General features: G+C 40.6%; 1 protein-coding gene across 1 annotated transcript in view; it reads right to left on the reverse strand.

Moving 5' to 3' along the window:
• Positions 1-21,055, reverse strand: part of LOC125121911 (ankyrin repeat domain-containing protein 26-like) — a 382,269-nt gene that overhangs the window by 135,982 nt on the left and 225,232 nt on the right. Inside the window, 1 exon segment of the mRNA XM_047770216.1 lies at positions 20,091-20,287. Coding sequence (XP_047626172.1) covers positions 20,091-20,287 — 197 coding nt within the window.

Here is a 21,055-nt window from a genome sequence, read left to right on the forward strand (position 1 = left end):
ATTTCTTTACATCCTCTTTGATTTCTTTGATTAAAGTTTTACAGTTCTCGGCATATAGGTCCTTTACCTCCTTGGCCAGGTGTATTCCGAGGTATTTGATTTTGTGAGGTGCAATTTTAAAAGGTATCGTATTTTTGTATTCCTTTTCTAATATTTCATTGCTGGTATAGAGAAATGCCACTGACTTCTGAATGTTCATCTTAAATCCTGCTACTTTGCTGAATTTATGAATCAGTTCAAGGAGTTTTGGGGTTGAGTCCTTAGGGTTTTCTATGTAGAGTATCATGTCATCTGCATACAGGGACAGTTTGATCTCTTCTCTTCCTATATGGATGCCTTTTATTTCTTTGGTTTGTCTAATTGCTGTGGCTAGGACTTCCAAAACGATGTTGAAGAGCAGTGGTGAGAGTGGGCATCCCTGTCTTGTTCCAGATTTGAGGGAGAAGGCTTTCAGTTTTTCCCCATTGAGGATTATATTTGCTGTGGGTTTATCATAAATGGCTTGGATTATATTCAGGAATGTTCCCTCTATACCCACTTTGGCGAGGGTCTTGATCATGAATGGATGTTGGACTTTGTCAAATGCTTTTTCTGCGTCTATTGAGATGATCATATGCTTTTTGACTTTTTTTTTTTGTTAATGTGGTGTATGATGCTGATTGATTTGCGTATGTTGAACCATCCTTGTGAACCTGGATGAAACCCAACCTGGTCATTGTGTATAATTTTTTTTGGTATGTTGTTGGATTCGGTTTGGCTAAGATTTTGTTGAGAATTTTTGCGTCCATATTCATCAATGATATTGGGCGATAGTTTTCTTTTTTGGTGGTATCTCTGTCTGGATTTGGAATGAGGGTGATGGTGGCATCATAGCATGTCTTTGGGAGTATTCCTTCTTCTTCAACCTTTTGAAAGAGTTTAAGGAGGATGGGCACCAATTCCTCTTTATATGTTGATAGAATTCACCTGTGAAGCCATCTGGTCCTGGACTTTTATTTGTAGGGAGTGATTTTATGACCTCTTCAATTTCATTTCTAGTGATGGGTCTGTTCCGTTGGTCTGTTTCTTCTTGATTCAGTTTTGGCAGGCTTAAGATTCTAGAAAATTGTCCATTTCTTCCAGATTGTCAAACTTGTTGCCGTAGAGTGTTTCATAGTATTCTCTTATGGTTTTTTGTATTTCTGCAGTATCACTTGTGATTTCTCCTTTTTCATTTATAATTTTGGTTATTTGGATTCTTTCTCTCCTCTTTTTAGTGAGTCTGGCCAGGGGTTTGTCCATTTTGTTTACCTTTTCAAAGAGCCAGCTCTTGGTTTTATTAATTTTCTCTATTGTTTTTTGAGTCTCTATTTATTGATTTCTTCTTTGATCTTTATCATTTCCTTCCTTCTGCTGACTTTAGGACTTTTTTGTTCTTCTTTTTCTAATTCATTTAGGTGGAGGGTTAGGTTGTCCATTTGGGATCTTTCTTCTTGTTGAGAAAGGCCTGTATTGCAATAAATTTCCCTCTGAGCACTGCTTTCGCAGCATCCATAGATTTTGAGCGGTTGTGTCTTCATTATCATTTGTTTCAAGGTAGTTTTTAATTTCCTTCTTGAGTTCCTCATTGACCCATTGGTTTTTTAGTAGCATGTTGTTTAGTCTCCATGCAGTAGGTTTTTTCTCTTTCCTTTTCCCATGGTTGATTTCTAGTTTCATGGCATTGTGGTCAGAGCAAAGATACTTGAGATAATTTCTATGCTCCTAAATTTACTGAGATTCGCTTTGTGTCCCAATATGTGGTCGATTCTTGAGAATGTTCCATGAGCATTTGAGAAGAATGTGTATTCTGCTTTTTTTGGATGTAGTGTCCTGAAGATATCAATTACGTCTAACTTGTCTATCATTTCCTTTAGGATCTCTGTTGCTTTATTGGTTTTCTGTCTAGAGGATCTGTCCATTGATGTGAGGGGGGTATTAAGGTCTCCTACTATGATTGCATTCTCATCAATATCTCCCTTTCTGTCTGTTAATATTTGTTGTATGTATCTGGGTGCTCCTATATTTGGGGCATATATGTTGACAATAGTAACATCCTCTCCTTGGATGGATCCTTTAATCATTAAGTAGTGTCCTACTTTGTCTTTCTTTATGTCTTTTGTTTTAAAGTCTATTTTGTCTGAAATGAGCGTTGTGACTCCTGCTTTTCTGTCATGTCTATTGGCGTGAATTATTTTGTCCCACCCTTTCACTTTCGATCTATATGTATCCTTTGTCCTAAGGTGAGTTTCTTGTAGGCAGCATATTGAAGGTTTTTGCCGTTTTATCCACTCAGCCACTCTGTGTCTTTTGATTGGGGCATTCATTCCATTGACATTGAAGGTGATAATTGATAGATGATTATTTATTGCCATTTTGAACCTCGTGTTCCAGTTGATTCTATGGTTCTCCATTCTTCCTTTTTTTTTTTTTTTTTTGTTTGGATTGTCTCCAGTTATTATCTGCCTGAGTGTTTTTTTTTTTTTTCATTTTTCGCGAATGCAATGTTTGGTTTTGGCTTGTGGTTGCCCTGTTTTTTAAGTATGCTAACCCCTTCCCATAATTGTGTGTTTTAGTCTGATGGTCCTGTAAGTTCAAACCCTTCATTACTATATTAAAATTAAGAAGAGAAACATACAAACAAACAAACAAAAAGGGTTATTTAGTTCCTAACATCCCTTGCCCACATTTTATGGTTTTGATGACTCTTTTTTATTTTTTCTTTTTAATTTTATTTTGTTTGAGGCCTGTTCATGATTAAATCTGTATGCTGGCTTATTTGAGTGACTGCTCTGTGATTTTGATTGTGGTTTCCTCAGTCCTAGTTCTTCCTCTTCTTCTTCTTTTTTTCTTTTCTTTTTTCTTCCCTTTCCTTCCTTTCTTTTTGGTTTAGAGAAGCCCTTTTAGTATTTCTTTTAGCCTGGGTTTTGTGTTGCTGTATTCTTTTGGTTTATGTTTGTTGGAAAAAAATTTTATTTCCCCTTCTATTTTAAATGATATTCTTGCTGGATAGAGTATTCTAGGTTGCATATTTTTTCCTTTGAGCATTTTAAATATCTCTTGCCACTCCCTCCTGGCCTGTAGTGTTTCTGTAGAGAAATCAGCTGATATTCTTGTGGGGGTTCCCTTGTAGGTAACATTCTGTTTTCTCTTGCTGTCGTTAGGATCCTCTCTTTATCACTAACCTTTGCCATTTTTATTATGATGTGTCTTGGTGTGGGTCTGTTTGGGTTCAGTTTGTTTGCGGCTCTCTGTGCTTCTTGCATCTCGAACCCAGTATCCTTTAGATTTGGGAAGTTTCCATCAATAATTTCTTCAAATATATTTTCCATCCCCTTATCTTTTTCTACTCCTTCTGGAATTCCTATTATGCGTAGATTGGCCCACTTTATATTATCCCACAGGTCTCTTATATTGCTTTCCAGTTTTTTGATTCGGTTTTCTGTCTGTTGACCGGATTGAGTGATTTCCATTATTCTATCTTCCATATCACTGATTCGTTCTTCTGCATTATTCATTCTGGTTTTTGCTGCCCTTAGTTCCGTTTGCATCTCTGCCAATGAATGTTCTAGTTTTTCTTGGCTCCTCCTTATATGTTCTAGTTCCTTTCTGAGGGTATCTGCATTACTGTTCATATCTTCTCTTAATTCCTTCAGTATTTTCACTATTTCTCTTTTGAACTCCAGGTCTGTCAGACTGCAGAGATCTGTTTCATTGTTGACTGTTTTAGGTGAGTTCTCCTGTTGGTTTGACTGGGGGTGGTTTCTCAGCTTCTTCATCTTGCTTGTATGTTTTCTTTCTCCTGAGGGCGTTGTAGTCTCTGTTATTGGGCAGTGTTTGCCTTGTCACTGCTGTGGAATATTTCCTGAGGGCTGGTGTTGTTGGTCAATCTTTTTTGAGGCAGTGTGGCATTTCTGGAGTGTTGATGGGGCTAACAGTGTTTCTTTGGAGCAAAGGAGGACTTGCTGAGGGCAGACAGGACTGGGAGGTCCACACCACGATGGTAGCATATTTCACTCGGTCATGCAGAGCTTGCTCTGGTGTTTTTAGGCTGTGGGGTTCTTGCAGGGAGTTGTCGGTGTTGGGAAGCTGTTGCTCAGGAGTGCAGCACCCCCTGGGGGCTGGAGCAGCTATCTGGGTCACTGAGAACCTAAGAGGCTCTTCCCTAGGGCAGCCCAACTCAGAAGGACGGCCTGAGAATGTAGGCGGATTTCACAGTCTGGCCAAGCTTGTTGCAGCTTTTCTGGGCTTCAGGGGCTCCTTCAGGGGGCTGGTGGTGCTGAGAAGCTATTCTCTGGGAGTGGGGCACCCCCTGGGGTCTTGGGCGGGTAGCAGGGCCACTGGAAACCCAAGAGGCTCCTCTTCAGGGGAGCCCGACTGAGAAAGACCGACTGAGATCTTTTCCTGGCTCGCCCTAGCTTGTTGTAGCTTTTCTGGGCTGCAGGGGGTCCTGCCTGGAGCTGGCAGTCCTATGCAGCTGATCCACTAGGGCACCCCCTGGAGGCTTGGGCGGGTAGCAGGGCTGTTGGAAACTGAAGAGGCTCCTCCCTAGGGCAGCCTGACTCAGAAAAACCATCCGAGAATTAGGCAGATCTATTCACGGCCTGGCTAGGCTTGTTCTAACTTTTCTGGGCTGCAGGCCTTTTCTCAGGGGCTGGTGGTGTTTCGTGCTACTCTGCGGAAGTGTAGCCCCTCCAATGGGCAAGCAGGCCTGTGCAGGGACAGCCCCTGTGGTCGTAGGCTTTAGGCAATTGTTGAGGCCAGCCCTCCTGGATGGCAGGCAGGCCCAGGTTCGGCCAGAGCATAGGGGGTGGTGGGGGTGGAGGGAGGGGATGCACTGGGAAGCACAGCTTTCAGCTAGCTAGTGGGCCTGTAAGCTTGCTGTGGCATGGGGGGTATTCTATGGGGACCCACCCCTTCTTCTCTCCCCTCCCCAGCACAGCGCAGACCAGGCTCTTCTCCCAGGTTCCCTCTGATGCGGCTTTCCACTTCCCCGCCCCTAGAGTGTTGCTCACTTCCTCTGCAACAGCTTTGTTTTCTAGTCTCCCAGGCAGTCTCTGCCCCATCAAATGGTTTCTAGACCTCCCAAGCAGTTTCCGCTCCGCCCCGCCCTCCCAGCCCGTTCTCGGGGTCTAACCTCTGGAGCCTAGGTCTCGGTGCCCAGCCCCCACCCAGTCGTCCCCCGGCCCTTTCTCGGGGACTAACCTTCGGAGGCGAGGTCTCAGTGCCCAGCCCCCACCCAGGTGTCCTCCGGACCTTTCCCGGGGACTAACCTCTGGAGCCAATGATTCGGTGCCCAGCCCCCACCCAACTTTTGGCATCTCAACTTTTGGTTACTGTGCCCGTAGTTCAGATGGTCCGTTCGGTTCTTCATCAGTTTTTCCATACTGCAACTTACTGCTACACTCTTCTCTGCATCTGGAGATTCCTCCGGTTCGTTTGATCTTTCCCCCAAGTAGGTGACTTTCCAGGGTGCGGGATCCCTTTCTCCTCCACAGTTCCCTTTTGGGAGCTCCTGTCCCGCTCGGATTCACCTTCTCTCACTCTCCTCTTTTCTCCCATTCTTCCCAGTAATGTCACGAACTTCTTGCTGTTATTGGAGTTTAGGTTCCTCTGCCAGCGATTGGTTGCTGTTCTGTGCGAGTCATTTATTCTGTAGATGTGCTTTTTTTGTTGTGTTTGTGGGAGAGGGCGAGCGTGTCCCCCTATTCCTCCACCATCTTGTCCTCTCTGGAAAAGTTACTTTTATAACATCCACATTCTGCGGTGACAGTGGCATCATCGCTACAAAAAGAGGTACCTCAACCTGCTCCCCTGCCAGCCAAAATGAGGAATCCACCCATGGACAAAACTGGCTTCATGGAAGTTAGAGGATCTATCAGAAGACACCAAAGGTCCTAGAAGGAGTCCTGCCCATCTTGTATATTGAATAAGAGACATACAGAGCACATCCCAGCCTTGGACCCAGCCTGACCCATGAACTGGCCCCAGCCACACGTAGACACTTCCAGGAAGCCCCTGGAAACATTTTACGTAGATTAGAGAGCCTTTGCGGAAATCCATGTTTCCAGCAGAGAAGTTCCAGCACACCACTGGGGCAAAAAATACAAGGTTGGACACACTGGAGAGGGCATTTATTAAAGACTAGGAGAGGTGACTGCTACTTAAAAGGCAAAGACAGCAGTGCAAGACTTCAAGGAACTTGAAAAATCAAGAAAGCATGATACCACCAAAGGATCACAATAATGTTCCAGTAACCAATCCCAAAGACATGAAGATCTGCAGTCTTCATAATAAAGAACCAAAATAGCAGTTTTAAGGAATCTCAGGGAGCTAAAAGAAAACACAGAAAGACAACCCAAGAAAATCAGAAAATAATAAATGAAATGAAAATGTTAACAGAGAGATAGAAATAATAGTAATTAGGGGCTCCCACAGTGGCACAGTGGAAATGAATCTGACTAGGAACCATGAGGTTGAAAGTTCAATCCCTGGCCCTGCTCAGAGGGTCAAGGATCCGGCATTGTCATGAGCTGTGGTATAGGTCGCAGATGTGGCGGGATCTGGCATTGCTGTGGCTGTGGCATAGGTCAGCAGCTGCAGCTCAGATTAGGCCCCTAGCTTGGGAACCTCCTTATGCCACAGGCACAGCCCTAAAAAGACAAAAAATAATAATAATAATTAAGAAGGACCAAGTGGAAATTTTGGAGCTAAAGAATAAAATGAATAAAAGGCAAATCATGATGAAGAGCACTGACAACAGAATCGAAGCAGAAGAAAGAACCTGTGAGTTCTGAATTGATCCGATCAGAGGAGAACAAAGTAAAAGAGAATGAAAATTTTCAAGAAAGCCTATGTGAATTACCAGGTACAATCAATTAGGTTACCACACTATTGTAAAGATAATAGAATACAATCAATAAGCTTTCCATTGCCAGAAAGGCAAACACGACTAAATTGAAGAAACAGGTCCTCTCCTAGGTCATTTGCAACATTAAAAAACAAAACAATACAAAACAAAACCTAAATCACTCATCTTCACATAAGAAAGAAAAGAGAATTCCCTTGAACTCCACATTCCTTTTTAGTTGTAGCCAGTAAATATTCTCTAAGGAGTTGTTTACCCTTATTCACTCCAGGGTACCTTCTATGGGGCATATTTCTTGAAACTACTTCCAATCAAAGGCACTCATCCTTATCTTAGCTCTTCAGCAGCATTCACCTGATATAGCTGGCCATTTCTTTGTCTTGGCTTGTATACTATATCATGCTGATCTATTTCCAGAAAGAGTATTCGCTGCTAATCTTTTTTTCACCTAGAAATAAAGAATTTGTATATTTTACCTGCCATCATCCTGATCTCTTTCACTTAAGCTGCTGTCATTTTTCATGTGTAGTAAACCAGTAGTAAGTGAATCAGCCTTCTCCAATATTGATGGAGTCACAGGTTCTTTTGACATCGTTTTCTCAGTTGTTCATGGGCATGCCAGGACAGTTACTTTTAAAAAGAAATGCATTAAGAAGCCAATGTTTTCTAAAAATTCTACTCATAGTTAAAAACAGTTGTTGTAAAATTCCAATTCTTATCCTTTTAAGTCATTTATTGATTCACAAAACAGTTATGAAGTACCACCCAAATGAAAGGAGATACAAATTCTTGGTTCAAAGACAGTTTACAGTGATGATACAATGTGATGTGCAAGAGTTATCATAAGGCAGTTTTAAGTAAATGTAAGGAAATTTTTACAGAAGAGGTAAAATAAAACAGAGGAAGTCTTGGGGAAAAGAAATGGGAGAAAGTCATTCTACATAGAGTGGCAAATGGGCACATAATGATGAGGCACATGACATGTAGGTGTTTCAAAGGAACCAGAAGGAAAAGTACAAATTACATTGAAGCAAGTAGAGAGATGAGTTTGACAAGAATGTCTGAAGAACCACAAATATTACACTAAAAAGCTGGAGTTCAGTGTCTCAAAGAAATGGCACTTAGATATGGGAGAATATTTAGACTTGTACTGCATGTTCTTTGCTTTAAACATAACAATGTTTACTTCAAATGATTTTTTTAAAAAATATCACAGGGCACATGAAGAATCAAGGAAATATCTTGAGGAAGAAATATTTACTTTTAAAACACCCATATATTGGGGTGAAGGCAGCATCATGGCTGAAAAAGAGGTGCCTCATCATGTACTTCCCACTCCATCCCAATGTGGAATCTATCCATGGACCAAAGTGGTTTGCAGGAGTTACAGGATCCAGCACCAGACACCAAGGGGCCTGCAAAGAGTCCTGCATACCTGTATCCTGAGTAACAGACATACAGACCCCATCCCAGCAGTGGACACTGCCTGCCCCATGAATTGGCTCTAGCCGCACTGAGCCATATCAATGGAACCCCTGGAAACATTGTTGTAGATAATCACCCATAGATTAGAGAGCCTTTGTGGAAATCCAGATTTCCAGCAGAGAGCTTCCAGCACACCAATGAAGTGTACAAGCTTGGACACACTGGAGAGGGCAGTCATTAAAGACTGGAAGAGAAAATGTGAATTCAAAGGCAAAGACAGCAATGCAAAACATTAAGGAACAGGAAAATCAAGAAAACTTGATATCATCAAAGGATCACATAATCTTCCACTAATCACAGTCCAACCAAATCAGGAAAATAATACACAAACAAAATGCAACATTTAACAAGAGATAGGAATAATAACTATACACACACACACATACACACACACATACATATACATATATAACTATATATATGTATTTTTTTAAAAAGGACCAAATGGAAATTCTGGAGCTAAAGAATACAGTGAATGAAAGGAAAAATACACTAGGCACTGATGGCGAAATGGATCAAGCAGAAGAAAGAACCTGTGAGTTAAGAGATAGGACTTTTAAATCATCTGTAGGAGAAGAAGAAACAAAAGCATCAAGAAGTATCAATAAAGCCCATGTGAATGACCAGGTACCATCAGAAGAAACAATGCATGAATTATTGCAGTTAATATAGGGATACAAATACACTGAAGCCACTTGTAAGGCATTCTCTCCAATTTCATCATTAACCAAACAATAATCCACTTAATGCTTTTCTTTCCTCACTCCTTCCTTTCATTATGTCCTCCCCTCTTCAAAGGCAATCTCTAGATCTGTGGTCTCAATTCTGCCCCTTTTACATGCTTTTGAAGGATCATCCCCACCACTTCCTTTTTGCTCTCTGCTTGGTTTTAGCATCTCACATGGATAATCTCTCCTTCAACTCTTTCCTGCCCTCTAGCTATAAACATGGTCAGAAAGAAAAACAGGAGTGATTTGCAGCCTAGCAGGTTCAGGATGAGACATTGCCACTGCAATGTCTTAGGTTGCTGCTGTGGTGTGGGTTCCATCGCTGGCCCAGGAACATCCCCATGCCTTTGGTGATGCCAGAAAATGCAAGAAGGAAACCAAAAAAGAACAGAAAGGAATGCTTTTCCTTAATCATGTTATATCTTGAAATAGCCAATGGCTTGTCTCTCAGAGTTCTCTAACACAAGTCTACACCCTGGCCTGAAGACCAGCAACCTGGGCATCCCTTGAGAGCTTGTGAGAAATGCAGAATCTCACACCTGTGGCTCAGAAGATGCACTTTCCATAAGATCTCCAATCACTCATTAAGTCTGAGAAAGTCTGGTCTATATTGAGTCTGCTTCTCCATTACTTCAACTTAATTAACCCTTATGAAAACTAGCTTCAAGGTCCTCACTATAACACTTCCCCAAACCTTGATATGTATTAGAAGTTGTAAGTTTCCAATGGACTTTTTGTCAGTTTACAGTCTCCTTGATCCCACCCATACCATGCCCTGGTCTCTTCTTCTTTCCAGTCCTCACATTTTGGCCCATATGACACCATCCCCTAAAACAGCAACCTTTCCTATGACATGAATGTATATGCGATCACAGTTGACCACATATGCCCATGACCACCCATGGAGTGGAACACACAGTGCTGCTCAACAAGGGAACTCCATCCTGAATGCTTCCTCACAATGAGAACAGTAAGACTGGGAATATTAGGCTGTATTATCTAACAAATTCTGGTGCTGGATATTCATCTCACATATCAAATCCTCCTCCCTTCCTTTTCCTAAAGAACCATTGCGCTTTGCCACCTTCCACCACAGCACCCTGCTTCCTTTTCCTTCATTCACACCCTGTAGTCTCTGCCTCTTTCATCCTTTATTCTTCTCCTCTTCCTTGTCTCCTGACTTTCCTTAGGTTGTAGAGCATCCTGAAATGGAAGTAATCATTTAGCTACTTAAAGGGGACTCTCAGTTTAAACTGTTGCTGACACCTGGCAAGCCACACAACTTCCTTCCTTTCTCATCTGTTTCCTCACTATGCATTCAAAAGGTGCTTTCCACTGGCTAGGAGAATATATCTGGGAGTTCCCTGGTGGCCTAGAGGTTGAAGATTTGGCTTTGTCATTTCATCATCTCAGGTCCAGTCCCTGACCTAGGAACTTCCTCATGTTGCAGGTGCAGTCAAAAAAACAAATACATTTTAGAGGTTGTTGTTGTTGTTGTTGTTGTTAGATGTGGTATATGTACACATTGGAATATTACTCAGCCATAATAAAGAACAAAATAATGCCATTTGCAGCAACATGGATGGAACTAGAGACTCATATTGGGTGAAGCTACTCAGAAAGAGAAAGAAAAATACCATATGATATCACATTTTTGGAATCTAATATACAGCACAAATGAACATTTCCACTGAAAAGAAATTCATGGACTTGGAGAATAGACTTGTGGTTTGCCAAGTGTAAGGGGGAGGGAGTGGGATGGATTGGGAGCTTGGGGTTCAAACATACAGACTATTGCCTTTGGAATGGATTAGCAATGAGATCCTGCTGTGTAGCACTGGGAACTATGTCTAGTCACTTATGATGGGGCATGATAATGTGAGAAAAAATCATGTATACATGTATGTGTAACTAGGTCACCATGCTGTACAGTGGGAAGAAAATAAGCTACTGGGGAAATAAAAAGAACCCAAATAAATGAAATTAATTAATTAATAATGCAAGGAAGTCATAAATGACAAACACAGAATAATGTTTGAAAAAAAGGATTATGTCAGAATTCCTGTTTTATCATATGTAAATTGACTTTTTAAAAAATAACATTCTTACCTTCTACTTCTGCATTTACTCTATTTTTCCCTCTTTGACAGGAAGCTCCAGATTTATGATAAACGTACTTCAGTGAAAGACTCTCAGAGGTACACTGTTAAAATTTAGATTAATAATGAGTTGCATAAGGTTCTTCCCATCTCTCTCTAAGAAAATACCTGGATTTCCCTTCATTATTTTTAATGTTCTACTTTAGAAACAAGTAGACTTAAAAACAACAGAACATGGACTGAAAATTCAAACATTTAAATTGAAAACTTCATATATGCTCACCAGATCAATTCTATTCTTTTATCATTTGGCTATTGACTCTTTAAAGAGAGCATGGAAAGCTTGAGTTAATATTTTCACTCAGAAAATACTGAATTACATAACACATTTCATCCAAGGATTAACTTCAAAACACGTAACTCAACTTGCATTCTTAAACAAAAGAAGAGGATATTTTAAATATATATATATGTATATACCTATATACATATATATATACCTATATATATATATCAACAAATTCTTGCTATAAATAAAAAATATTTCTAAGGACAGAAAAATTTGAGTATGAAAATAACATAATTGGCATGAAAAGAAACTTTGGCATATAAACCCCGTAGAGTATAAATAGAATATTGTACAAGCTGCTTCATTTAGTTATACCAGGGCTTAGAAGATCCATTTCTTGATACAATTTTTACTGATGGAAAAAATAGCTGAGGAGCAAAAGTCATAACAAAGTAGGGCAAAAAACTTTTATGTTGAAATAATACTAAGAAAATCTCAATATGATTATGTAATTACTCAAGAAAAGGAGAGCAAGCATTCATAAGAGAGGAATGAGAACATATATTGATTAACCACCCAAATGTGCCAGGCCCTTATTATGCACATTTTATTTTCTACATGCAAACATAATAATCACAATGATCATAAGGAAGGGACCAGGATGGGGAACATGGTGCTCATGCTGGGCTAGTGCCTAGGGTTGGGGCCATGGCAAGTGCCCCAAGGTGCGGCTGGAAAAAATGATCATAAGAATGACCTGTGTCCTGGTCATTCCAAGATGTGAGAGTGAAATGATGACCGGAAAGGACCCAGACTTCTAAATTTCACATAACTGGCTCCTTCCCATCCTTCCCTTGGCAGCTCTCGTCACCCTCAGCTCTCTTCTAACAACCTCCATTCCAGCCTCACTCCCATCCGCCACCAAACTCCCCAGTGTTGTCTAACCTAACCATCTCCATGTCAGGGTTTTCACATGAAGGACTTACAGTGACTTTGGAAGGATTCCTGTCTCCTTGTTTTTCCACTCCTACCACGACAGCCTAACCCCTCAGCTGGTACATTCAGGGTCTAAGGGCCAGGCCCAGAGTTGGTATTCAACAATAGGAATTTATTTAAGGTCAAAACATTTAAGATCTTTACAGGGCCTCAATTACCAGAGCACTAATATGCCTGTAAGAGGTCACTGATCACAGTCTGCTGGAACTTAACAGACCCCAAGTAAGAAATCCACACAACTGTTCTAACTGTCACATTCTCAACTGTTATCACCTTATGACCCTTCAAGTTTTAAAGTGGTATCCTCAGAGTTCCCTTGTGGTTCAGTGAGTTAAAAATCGGCATTGTTGATGGGGTAGCTCGGGTTGCTGCAGTGCCACAGTTTTGGTACCTGGCCTGGGAAATTCTGCATGCCAAAAAAATACCCAAACAAACAGAAAATACTCTCATCATTTAATAAGCCACTTATTTCCACTGTGATCTTTTTTATTTTCTTGTACAGCAGCACCCAAGGCCTATGAAGGTTCCTGAGGCAGACATCAAACTTGTGCCACCCCAGAGACAATGCTGAATCCAGAAGCTACTGACCAACTGAAGGACCTCTGCCACTCTGATCATACTTTTCTCACATTTCTAAACTGCATCCTTTACCATTTACAATGTGTTTACATGATTGTCACCACAGTTGTTCACTACACTTACCTGAAAGGGAGGAATCAGTACCATTTTTATGAACAAGGTCACTGACACTCAAACATGTTGGACAAGTATTCCCAAGATCCCAAACCTATTAAGTGATAGAACAAGGATGCTACTGTGTCTTTGGACTTCAAGCAAGGTGCCATACCACTCTGCAGCAGCTGCCTACATCTAAGATATCACACCCTTCTTATCTCTTTCAATATTTCTTACCTTAAAACAGGTTATGATTACTTGAAATTTGCATTACTGCAGGTACAGCTGTCATAAAGCAATGTTTTCCAAAAATGGTTTGTACTTATTCAAACGTAGGTAAACCAACCTGCTCTTATCATAACCCCACATATTTATTTGTATTCCCATGCTTTTGTTTCTCTGGAAATGTTCCTTGCAAAACTAGTGGATAACCCAAATGTAATAAAAGGCTTCAAGTCTCAGGCACTATCTTTTCAATGTTGAAGGTAAAAAAAAAAAAAATAACACATATATTTCAGCCTGTTTCTCTCTAAATCACACTAGGAGTATTACACTTCCAAATATTTGTGTATATAAATGTGGCCATAGACTTCCTTGGAATAATGCTTTTGTTTTGAGATCAACTTAAATGCAGAGCAAAAACTGAGTCCTGATAACTTCCTAGCCCTACTCTTTGCTCTTTACTACCCAGCGGGTTCATTAGGTTCATTTTACAAATTAAGAGATGTGTACTATGTGGTAGTATTGTATTTCACACAGAATTAGTTTATTAATTATAAATGAAAACTATAATGAAAAATATCCAATGGGTAAATGCAAAGGTGAGAAAGTAAAGACAAAGCCCCACTCTCATGTTTTACCATCCCTCAGGGCTTCTATTTAAAATAATCATAATAGCAATAATAGCAAACAGTACCTCAGAAGCCAAAGATGATTCAGTATCTTCCCCCTCTCTTCCTGATGCTGATAACATAGCTAATAAAACATAGCCACAGATACATTAGTGAGAACATTACTACTATGATTTTTTTCTGTATTTTTTTATTATACATATATCATGAATTTTCAAAAGAAGAACAAGAGCTGAGGAAGGACTGGAATTCAATTTTTCAATGATCAATTTCAACATTTTGATTCAAAGATATGAAAGATACTCTTTCTTGAATCTGTACAAATATGCATCTTGGGATATTAAAGCAATGTGCATGTGTAACTTTAACAAAATGATTTAGTTGTAAAATACCAATTCTAGATGGTACAAGAGTATCTTTTTAAAAAAATGAATCCTAAAAAAGTTTTCAATTGCAAGTGCTTACATGGTTGTTGAATTATGCAGTGTTTTTAAGTAGTCATATAATGTAAGAAAAAAATTAAAAACCCTCTTTAAAATGTCACACTCTATTTTTGGAGTTCCTATCATGGCTTAGCAGGAATGGATGTGACTACCATTTGTGAGGATGCAGGTTTGATCCCTGGAATCACTCAGTAGGTTCAGGATTCTGGCATTGCCGTGAGCTGTGCTGTAGGTCACAGAGGCAGCTGGGATCCCGTGTTGCAGTGGCTGTTGTGTAGGACATCAGCTTCAGCTCTGATTTGACCCCTAGCCTGAGAACCTTCTTATGCCATGGATGCAGCCCTAGAAAGACAAAACAATAAAATAAAAATAAAATAAAATAAAATGCACACTCCATTTTTAATTCTCCTGAAAATAGTACTGTCATAATTCTAGTTGCCTATCTAGTGTTTTATACAATGGTAGTTAATGGTTGCCAAAATGATCTAGTACAAAAATTAATAAAACTATGATTGTCCAAGTTGGAGATTTGAAAGATTTAAAACACAATTATGATTATCAAAGAGGAACTGGTATTGAAATGAGGAACAAACAAAGGGATGGAAAAATCAAGTCACAAGGATTTCTGAATTTGTGATATGAAAGAACTTCCATGTTAATTTCACATGCATACACAAAAACCTTACATGTTAGTTTAATGACTATAAATACTGAAGTTTATAAAGTTTCTCAAGAATAATGTGAAATGTACCTATTGCTAGAGATATTTTAAAAGTAACAAATGATCCTCCAGAGATAATTTTTTATTTTCTGCTAGTCATTTTTCCTTCTAGTGAGTTTACAACAAGGATTTGATATTAGAAAAAAATAATAAATTGTGGTTTCATGCATTTAGTGTGTACATATGTGTTTATAATGTGGAGATACTATTAGGAACAGATAAATGAGAACTCCCCCCCACCCCGCAAAAAATTCTACGCCTTTTTTCTTTAAGAGTGTTCCAGTTTCAAATGTTCTCATGTAATGAATAGAGATTAAGAAACTAATTTACATAATTAGAAATTATACTCTTAGTGGAAAGACTGGGACTGGGTAACATGATTATTTATGTCCTCTCTCTTTCTTCTCAAAAGATTAAAAATTCCAACAAAGATGATACCAAACAGTCACATACAATTAGTTAGGCCAGTTAAGTATGCACTAAACAGTACCTTAGAAACCATAAGCAACAGAAGGGCCCAAATATCTCCATCTGAATAAACATGGTATGGCATAAAACTGAGCCCAACTTGCATTATCAATGAATACAGGTTTTGCTAGACTAAATATAACACATCATTTTATTAATTTCAAAGTGAGCATTTCTTTTTAAAGAAATAACATCAAATAAAAACAAATATCCATAACCCAAAAATGGTGAAGATCAAAGTTTCTTTCAGTTCTTCTTCAACAAGTCTGAGCACTTTGTTCAGGACTTAGATTTCTTTTTCTAATTTGAATTAGAAATAATTTCCATATTTTAAAATACAGAATTCCCTTTTCTCACTTAACTCTACTCTCTGTTACATCTCTCATCTTGACCCTCATTCAATCTATACAATATATTTCAGCATTTTACATATACTAGATCGGTAATGTATCAATACTGTTAGGGATATACTAGAATCAAAGCTTCTGCTTTATATGTTTTCATTATATATTATAGTATATTAGTATATATATTAGTATATATATTAGTATATATATTAGTATATATATCTAGTATATTATATACTAGAATCAAAGCTTCTGCTTTATATGTTTTCATTATATATTAAATGAGATATAACATATATATGCCTTATATATCTGCAAAGGTACTCTTGCCTAGCAAACTTGATAAAGATAGCAAAATATATGAAATATAAGACAAAGGTTTGTGTTCATAGTATATCCCCAGTAATACTGACTTGTATTAGTCTGCAACTCTTTGTTTATAAATACTCCTATTGGAATGCCTCTTGTGGCTCAGTGGGTTCAGAACTAGGCATGGTATCCATGAGGATGCAGGTTGTTATATCCCTGGCCCTGCTCGGTGGGTTAAGGAGCCCGCATGACCACAAGCCATGTTCTAGATCACAGATGCAGGTTGGATCTGGTGTTGCAACGGCTCTGGTGTAAGCCTGTAGCTGCAGCTCTGATCTAACCCCTAGCCTGGAAACATCCATATGCTGCAGGTATGGCCCTAAAAGGAAAAAAAAAAAAAAAACTTCTGTAATAAAGACTTTGACTTTATCACTATAAAGTAATTCACTCATGTAATCAAACATGATCATCTAGCACTCCCTGAATGCCATAATGTATTACTAGAGAGAAAGAAAAATGGAGAGAGAAATGTTCCTAACACCTGGAAAAAGAACTGGTAACCAGTAGTCTAAGGAGAATGTAAGGCTTAAAAGATAACACTTAATGGAACATGAGATGGAGCTAAAAAGAAGATTAAGTATTTTCATCTAAAATTCTAAGCTCCCAATTGGTGGATACTGAGAAATATACTGTAACCTTTTCCTTATTTATCACATAGTGCTTGCTTATTCCCTTGTTATTTATGACATACTTCCTCAACAGAACTCAAATGAACTTAGACAATGTAACCTGAAGAGGTCCTCCTCTCAGCCTACTTCATTTCTAAATGACACTAACCTTGGATGTGGTTAAAAAAACTACAATTTGACCTGTTTGTCTCACAATCACACTAGGCATTTTACACATCTAAATAGATATGTCTATATGTGTGTGTGTGTGTGTGTATATATACACCATAGACTGACCTGGAATAATGCTTTCATTATTAGATCAACTTAAATTCAGAGCAAAAACTGAGTCCTGATAACTTCCTAGCCCTACTCTTTGCTCTTTATTACACTGGGATTTCATTAGGTGCATTTTGCAAATTAAGAGATGTGTACTATGTGGTAGTATTGTATTTCACACAGAATTAGTTTATTAATTATAAATGAAAACTATAATGAAAAATATCCAATGGGTAAATGCAAAGGTGAGAAAGTAAAGACAAAGCACCCACTCTCATGTTTTACCATCCCTCAGGGCTTCTATTTAAAATAATCATAATAGCAATAATAGCAAACAGTACCTCAGAAGCCAAAGATGATTCAACATCTTCCTCCTCTCATCCTGATGCTGATAACATAGCTAATAAAATATAGTCATAGGGACATTAGTGAGAACATTTACTACTATGAAATTTTTTTGTATTTTTTTATTATACATATGTCACAAATGAACCTACCTTTGCACAGAAAAGAAACCCATAGACAGGGAGAATAGATTTGTGGTTGCCAAGGGGAAGGGGGAGGAAGTGGGATGGACTGGGAAGTTGGGATATGGATAAATTTTAAATACACATAAATTTATCTCCCATGATTCATGAATACGTCAATAAATTACACTGACAGAAAAGAATTTTTGAAGGTTAAAGCATTCTCAGGAAGACAAAGTTAGTGGTTGTTGGGAAACTTTTGAAGGAAAAAAAAAACTACTTTAAAAGAAATGAATATCATATTTGATCCACACACTTTGAAGTTGTTCAACTACCTTTTTAAAGTTTTGTATTTCAATGTTTTTAAAGCTGCACCAAGTGCATGTCAAGTTACTGGGCCAGGAATGGAGCCTCTGCAATGCAGTGACAATGGCCAGATCCTTCACACACTGAGCCACCAGAGAAGTCCTATACTAGATTTTTTTTTTCACACTTCAAATATACCCAGTTTATTGCCTATCAATTATATCCCTAAGAAAGTGTAAAACAAACAAACAAACAAAAAACCTCTTCAGGAAAGGAGTAGAGAAACCCAGTGTGGGAGTGCTTTCTGGGACAGCTGAGAGGATGGGAGGAATGACCTTGGGGCCAGAAGAAACTATCCCATGGGGAGACAGCCGCTATCTTACTGTGTCCTTCTGCCTAACAAGGCCCTTGCTCTGCCAAAAGAGAGTTTGCAAACCCAACCCAACAGTGTCAGAGTTCCTGATGTGAGCTTGTTGTGCATATGCTATTTAAGGTGGGCTGAGGCAGGGCCTGCAAATCAGAGGAGGGACAGCTCCCTGATAGAGGAAGGCCCCCCTCCCCGCAAAATATCCTTTTTTCCCTAGGTGCTTAATGATAATGTCCCTGATGAGCCCACGATTACCCCTGGAAACTGAAGGACCCTGTCAACAAGGGAAAAAAAGCAGTTTGTGCTTTTGGGATTCTCCATGCTGATGGCCAGAGAATGGGGTCCCAGAGTCCTGGATTCTAGTCTGCCAGGAAGGCAGCTGATACCAATGGTGAGCTGCTGTTTGTAATGCCTTGTGAGGTCAGGATTTTTTTATAGCTGTTTAGAAGAAATGGTCCTCAGGATGTGGACACTGCTGGGATTCCAGCCTGGCTCTGCTGGCCCCAGAGTCAGGGCATCAGCTCCCATTTCCTGGCCTGCAGAAATGCTTTATGAGGGCCCTGTTGGCCTTGCAGAAGAGTGGGAGGGGACAGCAAGAGGGTGGGGAGCCTGCAGGGGGCTCCCCTGAGCTGTGCCTAGGGGAGTCAGTGAGTCCTGCCCCAGAGCATCTCCTGCCACTCTCCCAGGGCACCAACATTAAAGAGCCATGAAAGGAACAGAGTGTTATCTGTTTGTTCCATCTGGCTGCCTTACATGCAGTGCTTATGACATTTAAGAGGGGCCCTCTCTTACATATGAGGACAGAACTTCAGCTCAGAGAGGGAAAGAGAATTACCAAGGTTGCAAAGCCTGGAGTGGGAGAGAGCTGAATCCCAGCCAGGCTGGCCTGGCCGCTGGCCCTGGGCTCTGTTCCTCTAGATTAGATGTCAGGGCATCAGTTCTGGGTGGCACTGAAACCTGGGGGAGGGTAAAATAACCTCTCACATCCATGCAGTGGCAACAGTCCCCCACGGACTCCAATAGGGGGCTCCTGGCAATGCCCAGGAAACAGAGACACCTAGAGGCAGAGGCAGGGCAGGACCTAAGCCTGGTTCTCTAGTTGAAAAATCCTGTTTCCTTTTCCCCTCACTCTGCCAGCTGATAGGGGTATTTTCACTTTGCACCCCCCAAACTCCCTCCAGTGATCCTTCTTGCTTTGTGTCTAGGATCACTGGGCTTCCCTGGGGGACGAGAAAAGATTTTGTTTCACTGCCCACTTGGGGTATCCTATCTTTCGCCCAGCCCCTTTCGACCACTTTATAGGCACAGATAAATTATAAGCTGGGAGGAACGCCCAGTTTACACCGGCAGGAAGGGAGACCTGGGTGTTAGGTCCTCTGGAAGAAATCCCTATTGATTACCTCTGTGACAATCCTGAGTGGCAGATGTTACTTCATCACCCAAACTGGGACCCCAGCGTTGGAGACCCGCTGGCACCACTGGCTCTGCCCTGGGCAGGGCCCCGCTGGGGGCGTGCTCAGCCCTGACACCAGTGAGGGGCTGGCAGGCTAGGGAACAATGAAGATCCAGGGTTCCTGTCCCAGGAATTCAGAACTCGCTGTCCAGGCCTCAGTTTCCCCAGGCGCGGGAATGCTGGCAGGGCGCAACTGGGTGGGGGAGCGGCCCCTTTAAGAGGCCCTCCCACTCCGTTCGCCCCCCTCCCCCACCCTCCCCTTCCTGAGGCGCCGAGTGGCGTCAGGCGCGAGTGCAGCAAGAGAACGCGGCACGGGGAGGGGGTGGCCAGGCGCGGCGCAGGAACCCGAAGAGCAGCTCTCCAGCAGCAGCCATGGGCTAGCGGCCCTGCCGAGCGGAGGCAGTGCCCACCCACGCACTGGGAGCCCCGCACACAATAGCCAGTCCTATACTACATTTTAAGCATTGAAAGAAAATACATAGATATCTCTAACTCACCATGTCTATTCTTGCTCTATGCTTCATCAACAGAGGTAAAATGGTCATGATTTGGTGGCTCTTGTGGGATACTTTACATAATATCAGTCCTGGTTCCTTCCCCCCCCCCCCATTCCTGGCTTTCTGTCTCCTTCCTATAAAAAGGAGACACAATGACACAAAAACCCAATTTCAGAAAACATCATATGCATTTACTTGCTCATTCAAACAACCAGTCAGGAAGACAACATTGACTGTACCTAGAAAATGTAGGCATTATCCTGGGAGATACTGGAAATAGCAATAAAAGATAGATTCCTTTGCTGTGCAAAAGCTTTTCAGTTTGATGAGGTCCCATGGGTTTATTTCTCTAATTTTGATTGCTTTGGGAGACTGACCTGAGAAAATATTCATGAGGTTGATGTCCGAGAGTGTTTTGCCTATGTTTTCTTCTAGGAGTTTGATGGTGTCCTGTCGTATATTTAAGTCTTTCAGCCATTTGGCGTTTATTTTTGTGCATGGTGTGAGGGTGTGTTCTAGTTTCATTGCTTTGCATGCAGCTGTCCAGGTTTCCCAGCAATGCTTGCTGAATAGACTGTCTTTTTCCCATTTGATGTTCTTGCCTCCCTTGTCAAAGATTAATTGACCATAGGTGTCAGGGTTTATTTCCGGGTTCTCTATTATCCATTCCAGGTGAGGCAGAGCTACACGAAACACAGAAAAGCATCCCTCACCAGCTCTA

This window comes from Phacochoerus africanus, chromosome 3, assembly GCF_016906955.1.
Source record: "Phacochoerus africanus isolate WHEZ1 chromosome 3, ROS_Pafr_v1, whole genome shotgun sequence".
NCBI classification, from domain to species: Eukaryota; Metazoa; Chordata; class Mammalia; order Artiodactyla; family Suidae; genus Phacochoerus; species Phacochoerus africanus.